Here is an 18808-nt window from a genome sequence, read left to right as displayed (position 1 = left end):
GGCAGAAAAGCTCAACATCTCCACATTTTTTTAGGGCATTACCACGTAGATAATACATGTAGAATAAACTACTATGAGCAAGAAACAAGAGGGGTCCTAGTAGTTTTCTCATTTTTTTTAATAAAACTTATATTTGAAATACTTTTTAAAATGTTGAACGTTGAACAAGTTACTCAGTATTTATAAGCTTTACTCCCATATATGTACATATATACGGTACATGAGCTTTAAGAAGGTAGCCGTGAATACATGCCAGAGCAAAATCGTAATATTAAAACATCAAAATCCCTATAAATTTTAAGGTATACTCTCATTTGGAAAGCTTCTCCACGTTGAGATGGATACCATTCTCGGCCGATATCAGAATGTTCTTAAGGACTATCTTCATGGGAATTTGAGTTTCCGGGGAAACGCTGAACTTATAACCCCGGATTAGGTAGGCCAATCCCACGCAGGTTTGCATCAGTCCAAATCGAAGACCGATGCAATTCCGTGGACCTTCCCCAAATGGCAGCCAGGTGCAGGAGGGTCTCGCCGTGATTGCCTCATCCGTAAATCGCTCCGGCTTGAACTTCTCCGGTTCCGGATATATTTCCGGGTCATAGTGAATGCCCAAAGCTGGTATCACAACAATAGTTCCCTTGGCAATGAATTGTTTGGGATCTTCCGGCAGAAAATCAGTCTGGGTCATACGCGTAAGATGCGCCAGAACTGGATACTTGCGAAGGGTTTCTGTCGCACAAAATAAGAATCATAATTAGGCATGGATTTGTGATATTGCGTGATTTCACTCACCCATGACGACCTGTTCCAGGTACTTCATCTGTTTGATTCCCTCGTAAGTAAACTCGTTGTTGTGCTGGCTCAGAACATTGTTGATCTCCGCCCTTAGTTGATCCTGAATGTCCTGATTTTGGGCCAGCTCATACAGGGCAAATCCCATGGTCGTAGAGCTAGTTTCGAACCCGGCCACAAAGAAGATAAAGGCTTGGGCCAAAATCTCGTTGAAGGACAGGCCATCCTCAGTGTTGCCCGCCTGCTCCTTCTGATACATTTCGATTAAGCTGTCCATGAAGTCGTGACGCTTCTCCTTGGTCTTCAACCGGTAGTCGATGGTGCTCCTCACAATTCCAGTGTAAAAGTCCTCAACCTCCTGCACGTTCAGTTTGAGCCGCAAGCGGCGTGATAGCTTTGGAAATCCAAAAATGAGGAAATCCAGCAGTCCTCCATAGCGACGTTCGATGATCGCCCTTTTTCCAATTGCCACAAACTCTGCCTTGGGATTGTGCAAACTATTGCAGTTCAGACCGAAGGCGCAATTACCGATTACGTCAGCCGTATATCGTGCCACCAGATCCACAATTTCCAGAACTTGGCCTTGACCTGCGGCGGTTTTGGCACTGAAGATCTTCTCCATTTCCTCGCCAACCTTCACTACGATCGGAAACATGTTCTTCATTTTGCCGGACGTAAAAGTGGGTGTCAGCTTGTGCCTCAGATTACGCCACTTCTGACCTTCGATGCTGAACAGAGTGGCCGAAAGTGGATCGTCGATCTCATTGGAGAAGACTCCGCGATTCTCGAAGTGATTGAAGTCCTTGATCAGCACCCTCTTGACCAACTCCAAGTCGGTGATGACAGCAGACCGTGTGAAGAAGAAGTAGAACCCGGCAAACGGATAATCGGAACTTTTGTACTTGAAATAGTAGTCCCGGAAAATCGTCGCGATGTGCCGCTTCTTGGGCCAGTCCTTCATGTTTCCGTATATGGGATGGGGCACATCGTGGGGAATACCCCTCCTCTGCCAATATCCATGACGTCGGCGGGCCACGAACAAAAGCAGCGACACTAGCAGCGCGATCAGCGTTAGTAACAGCGACATGTCTCGTTCTGAGTCAGCTCCACACTGAATTCCCACTCGAAATGATACGGCCTTTATACCCGAACGTTCTCTTCTAATCTCTTCGATTGTACTCACCCCAGACGCTTTTCGATAAAGCGAATATTATGGCTTTGGGTGTGTATGCCTCGTTCTGTGATGTTGCCAGCTGAAACACTTCGCCTAACATGTAGCACATTAAAAAGGTTAGTTAAAGGGTGTCTGGAACCGATATAAAAACAGTTGTAAATTAGTCTGAATATACTTAGACTAAGAACAGTCAAGCCGCGTTTATTGTACAACTAAAAACTACTATTATTAATGATCTGTATATGTTATGCTTTAAAACTTATTTGGCAAGCTTCTCCACGTTGAGATGGATACCATTCTCGGCCGATATCAGAATGTTCTTAACGACTATCTTCATGGGTATTTGAGTTTCCGGGGAAACGCTGAACTTATAACCCCGGATTAGGTAGGCCAATCCAACGCAGGTTTGCATCAGTCCAAATCAAAGACCGATGCAATTCCGTGGACCTTCCCCAAATGGCAGCCAGGTGCAGGAGGTTCTCGCCGTGATTGCCTCATCCGTAAATCGCTCCGGCTTGAACTTCTCCGGTTCCGGATATATTTCCGGGTTATAGTGAATGCCCAGAGCTGCTATCACAACAATAGTTCCCTTGGCAATGAACTGTTTGGGATCTTCTGGCGAAAAGTCGGTCTCAGTCATTCTTGTTAGATGAGCCAGTATTGGATACTTCCGCAGGGTTTCTGAAAGCGATAGCCATCAAATAAATCGAACAAGTATAACATTCGAATATAGAACTTACCCATCACAACCTGCTCCAGGTATTTCATCTCTTTGATTCCCTCGTAGGTGAACTCGTTCTTGTATTTGCCGAACACACCGTCAATCTCTTTCCTGAGTTTATCCTGAACATCCTGGTTCCTGGCCAGCTCATATAGAGCGAATCCCATGGTCGTGGAGCTCGTCTCGAACCCAGCCACAAAGAATATGAAAGCCTGAGCGAGCAACTCGTTAAAGGTCAGACCATCCTCCGAATTTCCCGACTGCTCGTTCTTATACATCTCTATCAGACTGTCCATGAAATCATTTCGCTTCTCCTTCGTCCTCAGGCGGTAGTCAATGGTTTCTCTCACGATCTTGGTGTAGAAGTCCTCTGCCTCCTGGATGTGTAGTTTCAAGCGTAAGCGACGCGATAGCTTGGGAAATCCAAACAGGAATATATCCAGCATATTGCCGTAGCGATGCTCGGTGATCGCCCGCTTGCCAATTGCCACAAATTCAGCCTTCGGATCGTACAAGCTGTTGCAATTGAGACCGAATGCGCAGTTGCCGATCACATCGGCGGTGTACCGTGCCACCAGATCCACAACCTCCAAGACTTGACTGCGACCCGCAGCGGTTTTACTGCTGAAGACCTTGTCCATTTCTTCGCCAACTTTCACAACGAGCGGAAACATGTTCTTCATTTTGCCGGACGTAAAAGTGGGTGTCAGCTTGTGCCTCAGATGACGCCACTTCTGACCCTCGATGCTGAACAAAGTGGCCGAAAGTGGATCGTCGATCTCATTGTAGAAGACTCCCCGATTCTCGAAGTGATTGAAGTCCTTGATCATCACCCTCTTGACCAACTCCAGATCGGTGACCACAGCAGTGCGGGTGAAAAAGAAGAAAAATCCAGCGAATGGGTAATCGGAGTTCTTGTATTTCAAGTAATAATCCCGGAATATCTCCGCAATGTGGCGCCTATTGGGCCAGTCCTTGATGTTTCCGTAAAGTGGGTGGACCTCGTCGTGCGGAATGCCCCTTCTCTGCCAGTATCCATGACGTCGACGGGCCGCGAAGACGATCAGAGATAGTAATACAACGATCAGCGCCAGTAACAACATTTCGCATCCAGAGTCCAATGGAAACTGCGCTTAAATTTAAAGTGGCTCAAAGGTCTCGCTCATTTTGCCGTTCTCTCATGTGTGTTGTTTTCAACAAAAAAACTCGTTCTCAGATTTCTCTTAAGGTTAGTGCTCATTCTCAACGTGATAAATGATAATTAGGGAATCAGATGCACTGCCTCAATGGTTGTATACATACAATCTCTCCATATGAACAAGCTGGCGCTTACGCAATCGATAAAATATAAATAGAGCGAATTCAAACATTATTTTTATTTTTCGCGTATCGGATCAGTTTGTGCTTTGCCAACAAACGTTGGCAAAAAGTACAAACTAAGCATGAAATTTAACAACGAGATTGTATTATTTAAAGTCCCTGGCACTGGTGAAATGCTAAGATAAAGCCAGTGACGATTGAAATACTCAACCAAGACGCTTGATTAGATATGCAACAGTTTTACTGTACTACTACGTTGATTGATAAAAACATATGATTGTGTACGTAAAATGTACACTACAATACAATCCAGACAGTGATTTGATAAGCAGCACTATCTGCTCAATTGGCTGAGCTGCTGGACTTTTAGATAAATTCCGTTCGCTGGGCACAGCAGAATGTTGGACTTGAGAAACTCAATTTTTGGGTCAGTTCGCGGACAGACGCTGAAGTGAAAGTTTCTCAGCAAACTGACCAGGCCAATGGTCGTCTGCATTTTGCCAAACCGCATACCAATGCAGTTTCGCGGTCCATCGCCGAAGGGCAGCCATGCGGCGGTGGGTCGCTGGGCCAACTGGTCGGCGAGAAAGCGCTCCGGGATGAACTTGTGGGGCTCTGGGTACAGGGCGGGATCATGATGGATGCCATAGACCGGAATCAAGAGCATTTGGCCGGGCTCGATGTAGAAATGACGATCGCCCTTGGCTGCATACAGATGCCTGGAGATCCGCGTGAGCTGCGGTAGTATGGGATATTTTCGCAGCGTTTCTGAAGGATTAAGTTTTAGTGCAATACTATTTAAATTAGTTTCGAGTTAGGCTCACCTGCGATGACCAGTTCCATGTAGCGCAGCTCCTGCATGGAGTCATAGGTGAATTCCCCGTGATGTAATTTCAGAGCCTGGTCGATTTCCTCGCGTAGCTTCTCCTGCAGTGCCGGCTGCTTGGCCAACTCGTACAGGGCGAATCCCAACGTCGATGCGGAAGTGTCGAAGCCAGCCACAAAGAATATAAATGCCTGGGCGGCCATTTCCTCGATGGTGAGCTCACCACGCTGCTTCATTTCGATCAGCAGGTTCATAAAGTCGCTCCGCACGATGCCCTGCTCCTCCCGCTGCTTCACTGTTTCCCGGACGATGCCCACATAGAAATCCGTAATGTCCTGGTGGATTTGGCGCATGCGCAGAAACCTGGCCACTTCCGGAAAACTCTCTATAAATCCATCGATTAGCTTGCAGTGGCGACGCTCTAAAAAGGCTCTCCTGCCCATTGTGGCGAACTCCGCCTCGGGATTCCGCAGGCCATTGCATTCCACGCCAAAGGCACAACGTCCAATGACATCAGAAGTGTAGCGAGCCATCAGATCACCGATCTCGAGGATTCCGCACATGGCGTTATCCGCCAACTCGCCGCAAACTTGACTAAGTTCCACGCCCACCTCGCAGACCGTCGGAAACATGTACTTCATCTTGGCTGAGGAGAAGGTGGGCGACATTTTGTGGCGCAAGGGTCGCCACTTGGGCCCATCGATGCGGAATAGATGGCCAGTCAGCGGATCATCCCGCTCATTGTGATACATGCCGCGATCCTCAAAGTTGGCGAAATCCTGTATGAGGACCTGCTTGGCCAGTTCCAGATCTGTGACCAAGACCACTGGTCTCAGCATCATATAGAAACCCGCAAAGGGTGCTCCATTGCCCTTGAACTTCTCATAGATTGGGGTCACTATGTCAATGAAATGTTTTGTTCTCCGGAACCCCTCCATGTTACCCACGGGAAACCGGGCCGGATCATTGCCAATGCCCCGCCGACTCCAGTAGCTATATCGCGTCCGCACGAACCAGAAGCCCACTGCCAGGGCAATCAGCAGCAGAGCCACTACATCCAGCATCCTCTCCCCAATTAGATTCACTTTCAACTGAACTCCGACGCCTCCAACGCTTCTATTCGCCTCGCTTCCAATCAATCAGCTGCAGTAGTGTAAACAGACCCAGGCAGATAACCTCGTCTCACAAAGCCTCGGCTCACTGAAAAACAAGTCGACTTGAGAGCTTTTAACTGTGAATCAAGTTTGAGCAATTGATATAGTGAGAGATAACTGTAGAACGTCCGCCTTGAAGATGAAATCTTAACAATATATGATTCGTTTTGTCAGTGCTCAAAATATGGTTAGCCTATATCAGAAGAATTTTGTATTTCTTAAATATTATTATCTTTTCTTATTCCAATTTCTATGGCAGCTTTATTATATACTCCTCCGAGATCGCTACAGTTGAGTTGATCGACTATCAGATAACCGTTACTCAGCTAGTGGAAATGCAATTTAGATATGCATAATAATATAAAAATACTTTTTCAAAAAAATCTATTTAAGTGGCTGGCAACGCGGTGGTAAAATATACTTTTTCGGTATATTCTTGGTGTATTTGGTGTATATTTTCCATATCCCACCTACGGTCACACTTAGAAGTGTAACTTATCAAAAATACATCGCAGTAGTTACGTGAGAGTTTTCAAACGCTAATTTTTATATATTAACAGTGCTTTTATGAAATTTTTTTCTTCGCAAAAGTGTCTGGCAGTGATTGTACAAATGTATTAGCATAAAAAGGTATATTTCTCAATGTTCTGCAGTGTAAAAAAGTACTTTGAAATCGGACCGAAAACTCGCGTGTGTATGTGGTTGTAACACAAACGTGGCTTTGTCTGCAAAAAACGTTGTTAAATCCAGTTAAACATTTTTACTAAAACGTAAATATTTCGTGAAAGCGTGTAATGCGAAGCAACGAAAACGAACATAAGCATTTTTTTGGTTAATTTATTTGCGCAGGCCACACATGCGAAAATATGCTCATGGTCGCCATATTGAATTTTCGTCGTCAGTCCGTACGTGAGTGTGTATATACATATGTATGTAAAAGATTACCTTGTGTTTGTGGACGCGCGTGATTGTTTACGTCTGGTACGAATTACATAGATACCCTATATACAGGATTATCTGGCGCTATGGCGCTAGACCTATCTTCTCTGCACCAACCTTGATGCTAGAGATTGCAAATAAAATAATTGCTTAGAAAAATCGCAGTGTTAAGTCTTAAGAGTGTCATTCTTCCAAAATATCCCCAATAATTATTTCAGTCAAATTTCCTTTGCTTTTCATGTCATTTAATTACCTTGTTATATTTTCCCTTGCAGTCGAAACCTAGCAACTGCGATTCAAACCAAATAACTTGATCGATATCAGGATCAAGATCTGGAATACGGTGTCCACCGCAATGGAGCAGCTATTTCAGAACTACCGCGACGATGAGCGGAGGATCGGCGAGGAGTACCTGTCCAGTCTTCAGGACCTCAACTGCAACAGCAAGCCACTGATCAATATGCTCACGATGCTTGCCGAGGAGAACATCAACTACGCCCACATCATAGTTAAAGTGGTGGAATATTACATCAGCCAGGTTAACAAAAGAAAAGCGTATTTACTTAACAACCAAGACACTCCAGCTTACACACAGCTAGTAGAAGGTCGACACAAAAAGTGATTCTCCATATCGAAATTGTGATAGAATGTGCAGTTTATTGATTACGATTGCCGTTTGATTGCAGAGAAACCCAACGAAGGCCATGCATCTTCCAAATGCGTTATGCGTTTCTCAGTGGTTCTTTCAGTTGGTTTTTTCTGCAAGCTCTGTGGCACAAGTGCTAAATAGGTTCCTAATAATCTTAGTATATATCTCATAATTTGGGTTCTAAAACGTGACTGCTTTTAATCATCTACAAAGGTAAGAAGTTTAACAACCAACCTCCTCGTTTCTTATTTCTTTCTACTTTGGATCCCAGAGTTTAAAGCTAAGAAATAACAAACAACCTTAAAAAAAATAATTGAAAAATAAATAAAAAGAGAAAATGCTTAAACAATCGTCACCAAATTGTCTTTTATTTTATACAAAAACCTTGACTGCTTACAATCAATCACACAAATTGATGTGCAGCAATTTTTGTATTTCAAAAAGAAAAGCGCAAGTTTTGGTAAAAGTAATAAAACTGCACCAAAAAAATATATGTCCGTAATACGTAAGAATAGAGTAAAGCCCTTTATTTTGTCACATTTTCACTGCGATTTTCATTCACATTCACTCGGCAAAGGGAACAGACCTTGTAACATCATACGCCAACACTGTAACCCTTAATGTTTGAAGATCCTTAGACACCGCGTTTCCACATTCACCGCCCATGCTTAGGAAAATATTTCTCTGTAGGATAGGATTTGGTTTGAGTTCGACCGGCTTGCCCTGGAGGCACCCACCACCAGCTGAGGAGGATGACTTCGGTGGACGACCGCTGACCCTGCTGTTGTGTTGTCCAGTCGGCCTGTCTCATTAGTTTTCTTCCAATCTATCTGTTTGAAACTCCGCTAGCGACGTTCCGTAGACACTTATTCTTCTTTATTTCTTACCTATTTTACTAAACTTCAAACAGGTGGCGCCCGAATTTAAATTGCCCATACTATATTTAATTGATTCGATAATAAAGAATGTGAAAAGCAGCTACGTCCAGTTGTTTGGACAATGCATAGTCAACATATTCCTCCACGCTTTTGAATCGGTAAGTGCAATCATTTTCATACGGCCTTCCCATGGCTCATTAATGTTAATTCATTTCCGCAGGTCCAGCACTCACAGTCGCAGGTTTTGGAGAAGGTGCGGGAACGCATGTACGCATTGCGTCAGACCTGGAACGAGGTCTTCCCGCCATCCAAGATGTATGCCCTGGATGTTAAGGTGAAGCGTCTGGATAACAACTGGCCCATTACTGCCAAACAGCCAACTAATAAAATTCACGTCAATCCGGCCATTCATGTAAATCCAGACTTTTTGAAAACGGTAAGCGCACTAAATAATTCAAAAACGGCTTTAGTTTGACCAATATATCCGTTCAATCGCAAAGGGTATGGTTCCTGTGATGCCCGTTAACCCCACAATGCCCAGCGACATGGAGGAGATACTGCAAGCAAAAACCCGTGAGTTGCTGGAGCTGAAAAAGCGCAAACTGGAATTAGAGCTGGAGCAAACCAAAAAGCATTTAGAGGAGCAGGAGCGTCAGCTGAACCAAGCCACGGATGCGATGGCCGGGGCACCAATTATCATGCCTGCGCCTACTGCAGCTGCTACTCGCCCGCCAAACGCAGATCCTAGTCTTGCAGTGCGTAATCAACGAGCATCAGGAGCAATGGGCAATGTTGGTTCCATAATGAATAACATGCCAGCGGCTCAGCAGGTAAATTGTGCAGTGTGATGTGGAAGCTATTCAGAATCTAATTCAATTATGAAATTTGCAGCATTTTGCCAATAAACCAAAAGTCAATCCAGTTAATCCGGCACTACTGAACTCGGTGCGCCAACGAGATCCGAGACTAGCGCGCCAGATGCAGTCGCAGTCCTCACATCCAGCTGCGCCGGCACGAAACGATCCTCGGCTGGAGTCCAAATCGAGCTCCTCACAGAAATCTAGTCGGTCGCGCAGCAAATCGCCTATGCGCAACAGCAGCAGTCGCTCCGGAAAAGGTGGAAACTCTAGCCACAGCAGTTCGTCGAGCCGCAAACGAAGTGAGTCAAAGAGCTCCACGGCTTCCTCATCATCGTCGGGCTCTGATGTTCGACACAAGGGCGTCACTGGCAACAACTCCAACCAGTCTCCAGTTAAGCGATCCGGTAAGAACTCGACTAAGGATTCGGATCGCTATATTCGCAATGGATCTCCTTCGGGATCTGTGAAACGCAAGAGCAGCTCACCAAGTAGCTCGCCCTCCAAATCCAAGCGCAACACGTCGCACAAATCATCTTCGTCGCGAGGAAAGACATCTTCTGGACGATCCCGCAGTCGATCTCCAGTTTTCATGGACGTCGATTTACGCAGCGGAGTTGGAAGCAAGTCACCAGAGAGCAGGGCAGCAGCCCCTTCATCCTTACCACTGGCGGGCGCATCATCAGCAGCAGCAAAAGCACCAAAAGATTTAGAGAAACGTAAGAAACAACTTTTAATTCTAATCTCACACTTGTTAGCGAAAAACCAAGCCTGGTTTGACTTGGTACCTAGAGCTACAGACAGCTTAGTTGAAAATTTAGAAAGTATCAACCAGAATGGCGGCACTCGATGGCTTAGGATGGTGGAAGGGCGGGGTTTTGGTTGGACCGTATGTGGTTGACAAGTGGAAATCTTCTGCTCAGCTCTAACCGAAGTCTGTGATAAGTACAACTGTGATACCCAAGTGGTGGCGTTCCCAACATTGGAATGTTAACTCTATAGATTTTACCTCAATTCTGATAGATAACAACACTCGATTGTATTAAATCATATTAAATTCCTACTGGACAACAATTTGAGATGGTTATAAAATCTACTCTTGCCAGTACCTTACCGATCAACATTATTGACACAAAAATGTCTGTAAAAGATTCCGCTAACTGCTGAAATTTGGTTCTTCCTACGTTGTTTTTTGGCCCAGTTTACTGGGAAGGGGGAATTTGTTTCGTTTTTAAGGCAACTAACCGTCAACCATTAATTAAATATTTATGATATATTTTTTTATAAATACTTAAGCGTCGTTTAGAACAATCTAACAAGTTTAAAAAATCGAAACCAAAGTGTAAATAAAATGTGTTAAAAACCTTTTGCATTCCAAGTTGTTTTAATTAATGCAAAATGTAGCCAGGTGCCGCCTTAGCTGTGATTTTAATGACGATTTTCGATTTGTGAATGTCAAACCAATAAGTACAACTAAATTGAAAGCGAACCAAAAATAAACCAAAATGATTTAACTGTGAAGTATTTCTTGTACCTTAAACTTCCTACTGATAAAAACAATAATTAGATGAAGAGAAACTTAATAAAATAAAGACTGCAGTTTTAATTTCTTGTTAACAACCGTGTAAACCCTAAGTGAACAAACATTTTAAAACAAAAATCCAAGTCAATGGAACGAACATCTAGAACCAGATTAAGTTTACTTTTATTTTAAGCATACGTTGTAGTTGGCTTCACTGTATATACAAGCCAGCTAGTTGAATTTGTATATGTATTTATATTGTTTTGTATTTGTAGAACGGCACTTTTATCCCTTTTAATATTGATTACTATTTATTTTTTATAGTCTAACCTAGATTTCGCATTGGTTCCCCAACGGAGCCCATGGATTCCCTAAGTTATTATTTATGCATTAGTTCTCATCAATTTCTCTAGCCTGATTGTTGTGCCTGGTGTTTGTTGGCCCTGTCCCCTTATAATTTCGTTATGATTTATCCAACCAGTTTCCCGATTTTATTTGCTTAGAATTCTCTGCCTTATTTACTTCACGTTTTGTTATTCTGTTGCTTTTATCTGAAAACTACCTTCCTCTGCCGTAAGAAAACAAAAAAAAGAACGTTAGCCCACAAGCAAAATCAATTTTCTAGCTACATTTCAAATACTCGAACCAGGCCATCCTCCAGCTCCTCCAAGTCCGCCGATTATAGATGTATCGAGTATGGACATTGACTTGAGGCGGCCAAAGACGCCGCCTCCTCCGACATTCGACTCAGTGGAAAGCCTCGACAAGAAGGAAACAAATAGCGGCCACATCAGCAGCACAATAATACAAGCTAGTGGCGCCTCCAACGCCTCCCCATCAGCCGCGTCCACTTCCAAATTGCCCGCAAAAGTGTCGTTCAAAATACAAAAACAGTTTAATAAATTAGAAAAATCTACAGCGAATCTATCAACAGTATCACTGCTCAACTCAAATCCCACGACTTCAGGATCACCAGCAGCATCTCTAGTCAGGCAACCGTCGCCCAGTCCCTCGTCCTCGTCTATTTCCTCGCAGGGTAATGTATCGGACGCCCTGCAGCAGTCGATTACCAAGTTGCTCCAGGTGCAAGGTGCATCTGGTGCCGCCGAGAAACGTCCCGCCGACGCACTACCGCCCGAGATCGATGGCGAAGAGCAACCGCCGCAGCACAAGCGCAGCAAGTCAACCAAGCTGGACGCGTAAGTAGTTCTCCAAGTCCTTCAAGAACATGTCTTAACACCGTTTGCCTTCATAGTCTCTTTGGCAGTGAGGATGTGGATCTGCGTCGCGAGATCCCAGTTGTCAAGCCAGGAGTTATTGTAGTCGAAGACGATTCTATGGACGACTGCGATGTAGACAAGGTAGGATTGGTATACGCCTAGATGGTTGTTACGTAAGGCTACATTTTTAACGTTGCTCCCTAGCCCACAAAGAAATCTGGCTCGCCGCCCAAGAAGGCAACGTTGGAGGAACTGCGCGCCAAGTTGGCCAACTCGGCTCGAATCCAGAATAAGCAGGGAAAATCTGGTGAGTATCTGGTGATACCCATACAAGATAATGTGGCAGTAGTTTGAGTACTTTGCTAATATTTCACTTACTTATCTCCCTTTAGACAAGGCCAAGGATCAGGCCGTGTCGCAGCGCCTTAAGCAGCTGGCGGAACTAAAAGTCAACGACGATTCTCAGGAGGCGCACGACGAGAAGGTGCGCACCATTCTCAGCCAGGCGCAGGAGATGTTTGAGAATCACAGCATGAATCAGGAGCAGTACAAGGATCTTGTCCAAAAAGTGGTGGCCATCAATGAGAACAGCAAAATAAAAGAATCCCGGCGCCGAGACGACGATCTCGAGCGCAATGCGGCCAGAGATGCAGTACTCCGCAAACGTATTCCCAAGCTGAAGGGCAACGAAAATCATTCTATGGGCTCGCCGCACAGCGATGGATCGCCCAGGTACGACGATCAGCCCGCAGTTGCACCGGAGAAGCCCCCAAACAAAAGGGATAAGTCCAAGAGGGATATTAAGCGTCGCAAGCCCAGCAAATGGGGCGACCAAGTGGATCCGGTGGCAGCACAACGCACTGCCTGGCAACTGGCCAATGCCAATGCCAACAATAACAACAACAAGCGGGGTGGCATCCAGCCCGTTCAGCCTCAGTCTGGATTCCGTGGCATGCCTTGGCAGCAGCCACCAGCAATGGTGTTGGCCCAGTCCGCAGTGCCCCCACCACCGCAGCCGCCTTCGATGATTGGCATGCCACCCGTGCCACCGGTGACCATGACTAAGGCCATTAATTCCCTAGACAATCCCATGGCTGACGTAGTGCGAAGCATCACGATCGATGGTGGCTCCAAAGAGATTCGCTTCTACAACCAGGTGGCCATTATCTTCATGGATGGCGATCAGCCTCATGAAATCGGTTTCCAGCCGGGTCAGCGAGTGATCATCATTGATCACAACGAACCGCTGCCGCTTTGCTTCAACGACGATTACAAGCCGTTTCAGTTGGATGGACAGCTTCACCGGATTCGGTTTGGCTTCCCCTCGCGCGAATTATACATCGACGAGCACTGGTACGAGATCTACTTCGGCGGTCCACCAGTGTCCGTGCCCATTGGAAACAAGCTGCATATAATCAAGGCTGAGGGACCACCGCCCAACGTAGACATTGGCCGAGTGCGAAGGGATCTAGTTGTAGGCAAGATCAATATGATTGTAGATGCACATACCATAGTGCCGCTCTTTCTGGACGCCAGACAGCAGACCTTCCAGCTGGGCGCCGAGCAGCATTCGCTGCAGTTTGTGGACAGTTTCCAATATGCGCTGCTCGACGGGCAGCTGCAGAAGATCGAGTATGGTGGTCTTCCCAAAGGAATGATGCTGAACGGCGGTCGCAGCTGCTTCATTAGATTTGGCACGCTGCCCAAAGGAGTCATTGCAGGAAAAACCCACGTGGCGGACATGGTGTACATTAAGACTGATGCTCCTGCTGAGCCTCCCAAGCCGCCTCCAATTATTGTGAAACCACCGCCAGTGGTGGAGCAACCGAAACCCGCCCAAGTTGCTGTTGCCCCCATTTCCCTACCAGCAGCCGCCGCTGCTCTGGAGAGCTTGAACATTAATGAATTGTTCCAAAAGCTTGTCTCGTCGGGAATAATTGGTGGTGGTGGTGGTGCTGCAGCCCCAACTCTGCCTGCCACAGACTCATCAGCGGCCAAGGAGCCAACTACCTCTGCCACCGAACCCGCAACTGTAGCTGCAACCGCAGCTCCTGCTCCACTGCCTGCTGGTCCCCCTATGGAGCCCATCAAGCGCATCGATCTCCGCAAGCCAGAGACCATCAAGACCCGCCAGGCGGCGGTGGTGGCTGTCCTTTACCTGGGAATGCAGTGCAGCAGCTGTGGAGTGCGGTTCCCGCCAGAGCAAACAATTAAGTACAGCCAGCATTTAGATTGGCACTTCCGCCAGAACAGAAGGGAGCGGGATTCCACAAGGAAAGCCACCTCGCGAAGATGGTATTACGATCTCAACGACTGGAGGCAATACGAGGAAATCGAAGATGTGGAGGAGCGAGAAAAGAACTTCCTGGAGGCTCAGGGCCAGCCGGGCGGCATTGAGGCCCTTGAAGAGGTCTCTCAACAACGCTCGCTGGACTCACCCGTGCCAACGTGTGCTGCCGGAACGGATGATGTGGATCACTCCTGTGACATGTGCCACGAGAAGTTCGAGCAGTTCTACAACGAAGAGCTCGAGGAGTGGCATCTGCGAAGCGCTATTCGTGTTGAAGACAAGATCTACCATCCACTATGCTACGAGGACTACAAGGCCTCGTTGAATCCACCAGCAGAGGTGAAGTCGGACCAGGATGTGGACATGAACAACACCGATGACAATGCCATGGACACACTGATCAAAGTGGAGGACGACGACGATGAAGGTGGGTTTAGATTAAATGAATGCAAATAAGAAAGTTTGTTTTAAACGTGTTTACAATAGGTGTGCCCAAAGCATCGCAAGCCATATTCGATGACGATGATGATGATGTCATTGTGCTGCCCAATGAAGAGCCCAGTGTCACGGAAATCGTCGACGACGACGATGAGGACGAGTATGTTCCGGGAAACGTGACACGAGCTGACATGGGCAACGAGTCACAGGACAAGACAGAGTCCAACTCCGAGACAAAAGTACCGGAGAAAGATCAGGTTCAGCTGGGTGAACAGCCGCAAAACGAATCGGCCAACGAATCGGATGTCGAGATCCAAGAGCCAAACATTCCTTTTACGGATCTGGACACGTATGTGGAGAAGGAGATGGATGACGCCACCAGGGCTGCTCTACTGAACGTAAAGATCAAGGAGGAGCCCAAGGATGAGTATGAGGAGGACGAAGATGATGGATTCGAAGACGTGGGCACGGTGGTTTCGCTTTTACCTCTGCCCGAGGACGAGATCTCCATTCACAGCAGCGGTAAGTTATCCAAAACCACCTTCCTGCCCTCAGTATCTTATTTAGTTGCTCAATCATCTGGCATCCTGGCAGAAACTCAAACACACACCATCGGCTCGTCAGCCTCGCCGGCCACCATCGAGCGGCCAGCATCGGTGACCTCGCTCTCCCTGCCCGCCAATGAGGCGGACGAGGTGGAGCAGGGAGATGTAACCGTCGATACAGATGCGGAATTGAACGGGGAGAAGCAGGAGGCCACGCATAACCTGAGCGCAGTGGGTCCGGCGTTACCTTTGGCTAGCATAGTTAATAAAATAAAGATAAATATCACTAAGAATACGAGTAGTAATAGTCATAATAGTGCCTCCAACACCACGACAACGGACTCGCAAGTCTCGGCCATAAGCGTCATCGGTGGATCAGGAGGAGCAGCAGCTGTTGGTGCATCCGGAGCAGCAGATTCTGCCCAGCAGGTGAACGCCATTCAAACCATTTCCACCATTCCAGTGCTGTGCGGCGGCAACACGTTCGTGCCCAAGATTGCGACCAGCACGCCCTCCAACGTAATCAGCTCGATCTCGGTAATTGGCAGCAATTACGGCGGAAGCAGCAGCAACAATGCCGGCCGAAGCACTACTGCCAACGCATCCACAGCGGCTGCTACGCTTCCGGCGGAGACGGCCAGCCGGAAATCGCCCACTCCGCCGCTCGCCACAGTTGATCCGGATCCGGAGCCTGTCGTGGAACTGAAGCCGGCGCTGCGGAACGTCACACTGAAGCGGACGAAGAAAGTGCAGAACGGCATCGAAACTTCGGGCCTGTGCTCGATCATGTAAAAAATCGCACGCCTGAGTGGAGGGAGGAGCAGGCGATATTCCTAATTCATTTTTACTACAATTACTTTTACACGTTACTTAGTTTTAGATAGCCAACGAGACGTTTGCCGCCGGAGAGCGGCGCCTCGCGATCTGTAGGTATTCAAATATTTTTCGATCCGGCGCGCTCACACTCGTATAAATAAATTATTAACGAAAACAAGAACTGGCAAAATTTAATAAAAAAAACCCACTTGCAGAATAAAAACAGAGTATACATAATTTGTGATACATTTATAACACTAGCAAACAAGTCACATTTCTTTGACCACTAACATCAAGCTTAACTAATGTGTACTATTTTTATGCCAATTTGCGGAAACAATAAACAAAATGAATTGAAAAGCACATACTTAATTGATTCAATTATGATTTTTAGTTGCTAGTTGATTAATAGTCGATATTTAACAAATAAAGGTATATAATCAAGCTAAAAACCTCGTTCTTTCATATGTGCAGCTGCTTTTTCGATGAAGTATGTAGTTGATCTACTTAATTGTATTTAAATATACTTCCTTGCTTTTCGAATTGGCGCCCATTTTAGGGTTGCCGTGCTCTCACGCCGTTTCATAGCACTCAGCCTGCAGATGTGCTCTCGCCACACAGCTGATTCCGCAAAAGTACTAAATTTGGACACGCGCTTTAATACATGCACGTGGGCACGTTTCTTCGTTTAAATTAAGTTTTTTATCAGAAATATTGAATTAAAGCCGCAGACGCAGTAACTTTGCACGATGTCGTCCTCCTTCTTCCTCAAGCCAGGCGCCAAGGGCACCAAGAAGCGCAAGGTAAGCGAATCGAGCGGCGCAAACAGCAGCACCTGTAACGCTTTCAAAAGAATCCCGCAGCAACAACAAAAGGAAAACCGCTCAAGAAAGGCGGAAAATTGGGAAAGTCGGGTAAGGCAGCCGACGGACCAGTGCCCAAGAAGCAGCGCCGTCCCAAGGAGGAGGACGAGGAGATAGCCAGCGACGATGAGGAGTACAACAGCGATCTGGGCGGCGATAGCAACACCCTGGCATTTTCCTCCGACGAGGGCGAGGAGGAAACGGCGCAGGACAAGCGCCTGCGTCTGGCCAAACAGTATCTGTCGGAGATAGAGAAGCAGGAGGCGGAACGCGCCGAAGACCGGGAGCTGGGCCAGAGCGTGGAGCAGCGCCTGCAAACGGAGTACTTGGACAGCGTGGGCAAACTGCGGCGCAACATTGCGGGTAGCTTGAAGACCTGCGAGTCTAGCCACATCCTCAAGCACAAACTCCACCACACGCCAATTTGTGCCCTGGCACTCAGTGCGGATGGTAAATTCCTGTACACCGGCGCCAAATCCCAGTTCCTGCTTAAGTGGTGCACGGAAACGGGGAAGGTGCTGGACAAATCCGATGTTCTGCCGCATCGAGAGGAGCCAGAGACGGGCAAAAAGCGGCGCTCACATGTCATCAGCATATGCCTGTCCACGGACATGAAGTATCTGGCCTTGGCCGAAGGTGGCCCACACATTCAAATTTGGTGTCCGCAGACGATGAAGCACATTAAGACTCTAAAAGGCCACCGGGATTCTGTGGCCGGTCTGGTCTTTCGCAAAGGCACACATGACTTGTACTCGGCAGCCAAGGATCGGTCGGTGAAAATCTGGTCCCTGGATGAGATGGCCTATGTGGAAAGTTTGTGAGTAGAATGCTAAATAATCTCCTTAGTATCCGACTTTTAAGGCGACCTTCCTTTCAGATTCGGTCACCAAACAGGAGTAACCAGCATAGATGCGCTCAGTCGAGAGCGAGCCATCACCGCTGGCGGTTCGGATTGCTCCTTGCGCATCTGGAAGATCACTGAGGAATCGCAGCTGATCTACAATGGACACAAAGACAGCATTGAGTGCGTAAAGTACCTCAACGATGAGCACTTTGTATCTGGAGGCATGGATGGGTAAGTAGGAGTCTGCCTACTTATTTCGGCAAGGTAGTAATAAGCGATTTATTTACAGGGCTATCGGTCTATGGAGCGCCTTAAAAAAGAAGCCCATTTGTACAACACAACTGGCGCACGGAGTGGGTGATAATGGTGTGGCCAACTGGATAACCGCCATTGCTGTGGTGGTCAACACGGATTTAGTGGCAACAGGTGAGGCTTATTGTCTTATTACTAACTGCAAACTATGACTAAATATCCATGCTCTTAGGCTCTTGTGATGGCTGCGTCCGCCTCTGGCAGACTAATCCCAACGCGCGGAAAATGCACCTCATCCAGAGCATATCCATCGCTGGTTTCATCAACGGACTGGCCTTCAATGGCGATGGCACCAAGCTGTTTGTGGCCACCGGCCAGGAGCACCGCCTCGGTCGCTGGTGGCGACTCAAGGAGGCCAAGAACCAAGTAGTTGTAGTCGACGTTAAGTTGCAGAGCGCGCCTAGCAGTTAGGTTAACTTCTAAGCTTAAGTAAAGTTGTATAGTTTTTGTAACAAGAAACGGCCTGAAAATCTATACATAAAAAGCATTTGTATCTTCAGCCGAAGGTTCATACTTCCATACATACACATAGATTTTATTTACTTTATTCGTTATTAACTTTTATTTTCAAAAAAAAGACACTGCAATTTTCTATTCTTAAATTGCTCCCTAGCACTACCACTAATATAGTAAAGGGTATCTGAT

At 46.7% G+C, this 18808-nt stretch overlaps 5 protein-coding genes across 11 annotated transcripts; 2 read left to right on the top strand and 3 right to left on the bottom strand.

Annotated features, from left to right (window-relative positions):
- Nucleotides 1-100: 100 nt before the first annotated feature.
- LOC26526619 (probable cytochrome P450 6a23) lies at nucleotides 101-1946 on the bottom strand. The gene is made up of 2 exons (XM_015157338.2): nucleotides 796-1946; nucleotides 101-732 (listed from the first exon to the last, which is right to left on the bottom strand). The coding sequence occupies exons 1-2, from the start codon at nucleotides 1880-1882 to the stop codon at nucleotides 311-313; spliced, it is 1509 nt and encodes a 502-aa protein (XP_015012824.1). The 5' UTR covers nucleotides 1883-1946; the 3' UTR covers nucleotides 101-310.
- A 408-nt stretch (nucleotides 1947-2354) lies between these two features.
- Nucleotides 2355-3839, bottom strand: LOC6549104 (probable cytochrome P450 6a17). The gene is made up of 2 exons (XM_001975533.3): nucleotides 2710-3839; nucleotides 2355-2650 (listed from the first exon to the last, which is right to left on the bottom strand). The coding sequence occupies exons 1-2, from the start codon at nucleotides 3791-3793 to the stop codon at nucleotides 2391-2393; spliced, it is 1344 nt and encodes a 447-aa protein (XP_001975569.3). The 5' UTR covers nucleotides 3794-3839; the 3' UTR covers nucleotides 2355-2390.
- A 191-nt stretch (nucleotides 3840-4030) lies between these two features.
- On the bottom strand, nucleotides 4031-6361 carry LOC6549105 (cytochrome P450 6a22). Its single transcript, XM_001975534.3, has 2 exons — nucleotides 4835-6361; nucleotides 4031-4778 (listed from the first exon to the last, which is right to left on the bottom strand). The coding sequence occupies exons 1-2, from the start codon at nucleotides 5898-5900 to the stop codon at nucleotides 4345-4347; spliced, it is 1500 nt and encodes a 499-aa protein (XP_001975570.1). The 5' UTR covers nucleotides 5901-6361; the 3' UTR covers nucleotides 4031-4344.
- Nucleotides 6362-6428: 67 nt separating this feature from the next.
- On the top strand, nucleotides 6429-16146 carry LOC6549106. Of its 7 annotated transcripts, none has more exons than XM_015156888.2 (12): nucleotides 6429-6620; nucleotides 7205-7467; nucleotides 8489-8614; nucleotides 8677-8892; nucleotides 8957-9286; nucleotides 9348-10032; nucleotides 11803-12034; nucleotides 12091-12196; nucleotides 12260-12362; nucleotides 12448-14772; nucleotides 14832-15305; nucleotides 15378-16146. In XM_015156888.2, exons 2-12 carry the CDS (start codon nucleotides 7285-7287, stop codon nucleotides 16118-16120), a joined length of 5523 nt encoding a protein of 1840 aa, XP_015012374.1. In that variant the 5' UTR covers nucleotides 6429-6620; nucleotides 7205-7284; the 3' UTR covers nucleotides 16121-16146. The 7 variants fall into 7 exon arrangements, with proteins under 7 accessions (XP_015012374.1, XP_026836593.1, XP_026836592.1 ...); XM_026980792.1 differs by having other exon boundaries at nucleotides 11770-12034; XM_026980791.1 differs by having other exon boundaries at nucleotides 11755-12034.
- Nucleotides 16147-16767: 621 nt separating this feature from the next.
- LOC6549107 (U3 small nucleolar RNA-interacting protein 2) lies at nucleotides 16768-18688 on the top strand. Its single transcript, XM_001975536.3, has 5 exons — nucleotides 16768-16947; nucleotides 16998-17824; nucleotides 17885-18082; nucleotides 18141-18277; nucleotides 18336-18688. The coding sequence occupies exons 1-5, from the start codon at nucleotides 16894-16896 to the stop codon at nucleotides 18572-18574; spliced, it is 1455 nt and encodes a 484-aa protein (XP_001975572.1). The 5' UTR covers nucleotides 16768-16893; the 3' UTR covers nucleotides 18575-18688.
- Nucleotides 18689-18808: the final 120 nt, after the last annotated feature.

The sequence above is a fragment of the Drosophila erecta genome, unplaced genomic scaffold, assembly GCF_003286155.1.
Source record: "Drosophila erecta strain 14021-0224.00,06,07 unplaced genomic scaffold, DereRS2 tig00000092-arrow-pilon, whole genome shotgun sequence".
Classification (NCBI taxonomy): domain Eukaryota; kingdom Metazoa; phylum Arthropoda; class Insecta; order Diptera; family Drosophilidae; genus Drosophila; species Drosophila erecta.
The sequence above is the reverse complement of the archived record's forward strand: the minus strand, read 5'-3'. Positions and strand labels throughout refer to the sequence as shown.

Excerpts from the sequence above, each read along its gene's own strand:
- LOC26526619 (XM_015157338.2), bottom strand. The coding sequence starts at position 1,882 with ATGTCGCTGTTACTAACGCTGATCGCGCTGCTAGTGTCGCTGCTTTTG. Across the intron at positions 733-795 it reads CCTGGAACAGGTCGTCATGG|AAACCCTTCGCAAGTATCCA; the intron begins GTGAGTGAAATC and ends TTTGTGCGACAG.
- LOC6549104 (XM_001975533.3), bottom strand. The coding sequence starts at position 3,793 with ATGTTGTTACTGGCGCTGATCGTTGTATTACTATCTCTGATCGTCTTC. Across the intron at positions 2,651-2,709 it reads CCTGGAGCAGGTTGTGATGG|AAACCCTGCGGAAGTATCCA; the intron begins GTAAGTTCTATA and ends TATCGCTTTCAG.
- LOC6549105 (XM_001975534.3), bottom strand. The coding sequence starts at position 5,900 with ATGCTGGATGTAGTGGCTCTGCTGCTGATTGCCCTGGCAGTGGGCTTC. Across the intron at positions 4,779-4,834 it reads CATGGAACTGGTCATCGCAG|AAACGCTGCGAAAATATCCC; the intron begins GTGAGCCTAACT and ends TTAATCCTTCAG.
- LOC6549106 (XM_001975535.3), top strand. The coding sequence starts at position 7,285 with ATGGAGCAGCTATTTCAGAACTACCGCGACGATGAGCGGAGGATCGGC. Across the intron at positions 9,287-9,347 it reads ACATGCCAGCGGCTCAGCAG|CATTTTGCCAATAAACCAAA; the intron begins GTAAATTGTGCA and ends TGAAATTTGCAG. Across the intron at positions 12,035-12,090 it reads AAGTCAACCAAGCTGGACGC|TCTCTTTGGCAGTGAGGATG; the intron begins GTAAGTAGTTCT and ends TTGCCTTCATAG.
- LOC6549107 (XM_001975536.3), top strand. The coding sequence starts at position 16,894 with ATGTCGTCCTCCTTCTTCCTCAAGCCAGGCGCCAAGGGCACCAAGAAG. Across the intron at positions 16,948-16,997 it reads AGGGCACCAAGAAGCGCAAG|AATCCCGCAGCAACAACAAA; the intron begins GTAAGCGAATCG and ends CGCTTTCAAAAG. Across the intron at positions 18,083-18,140 it reads GTATCTGGAGGCATGGATGG|GGCTATCGGTCTATGGAGCG; the intron begins GTAAGTAGGAGT and ends ATTTATTTACAG.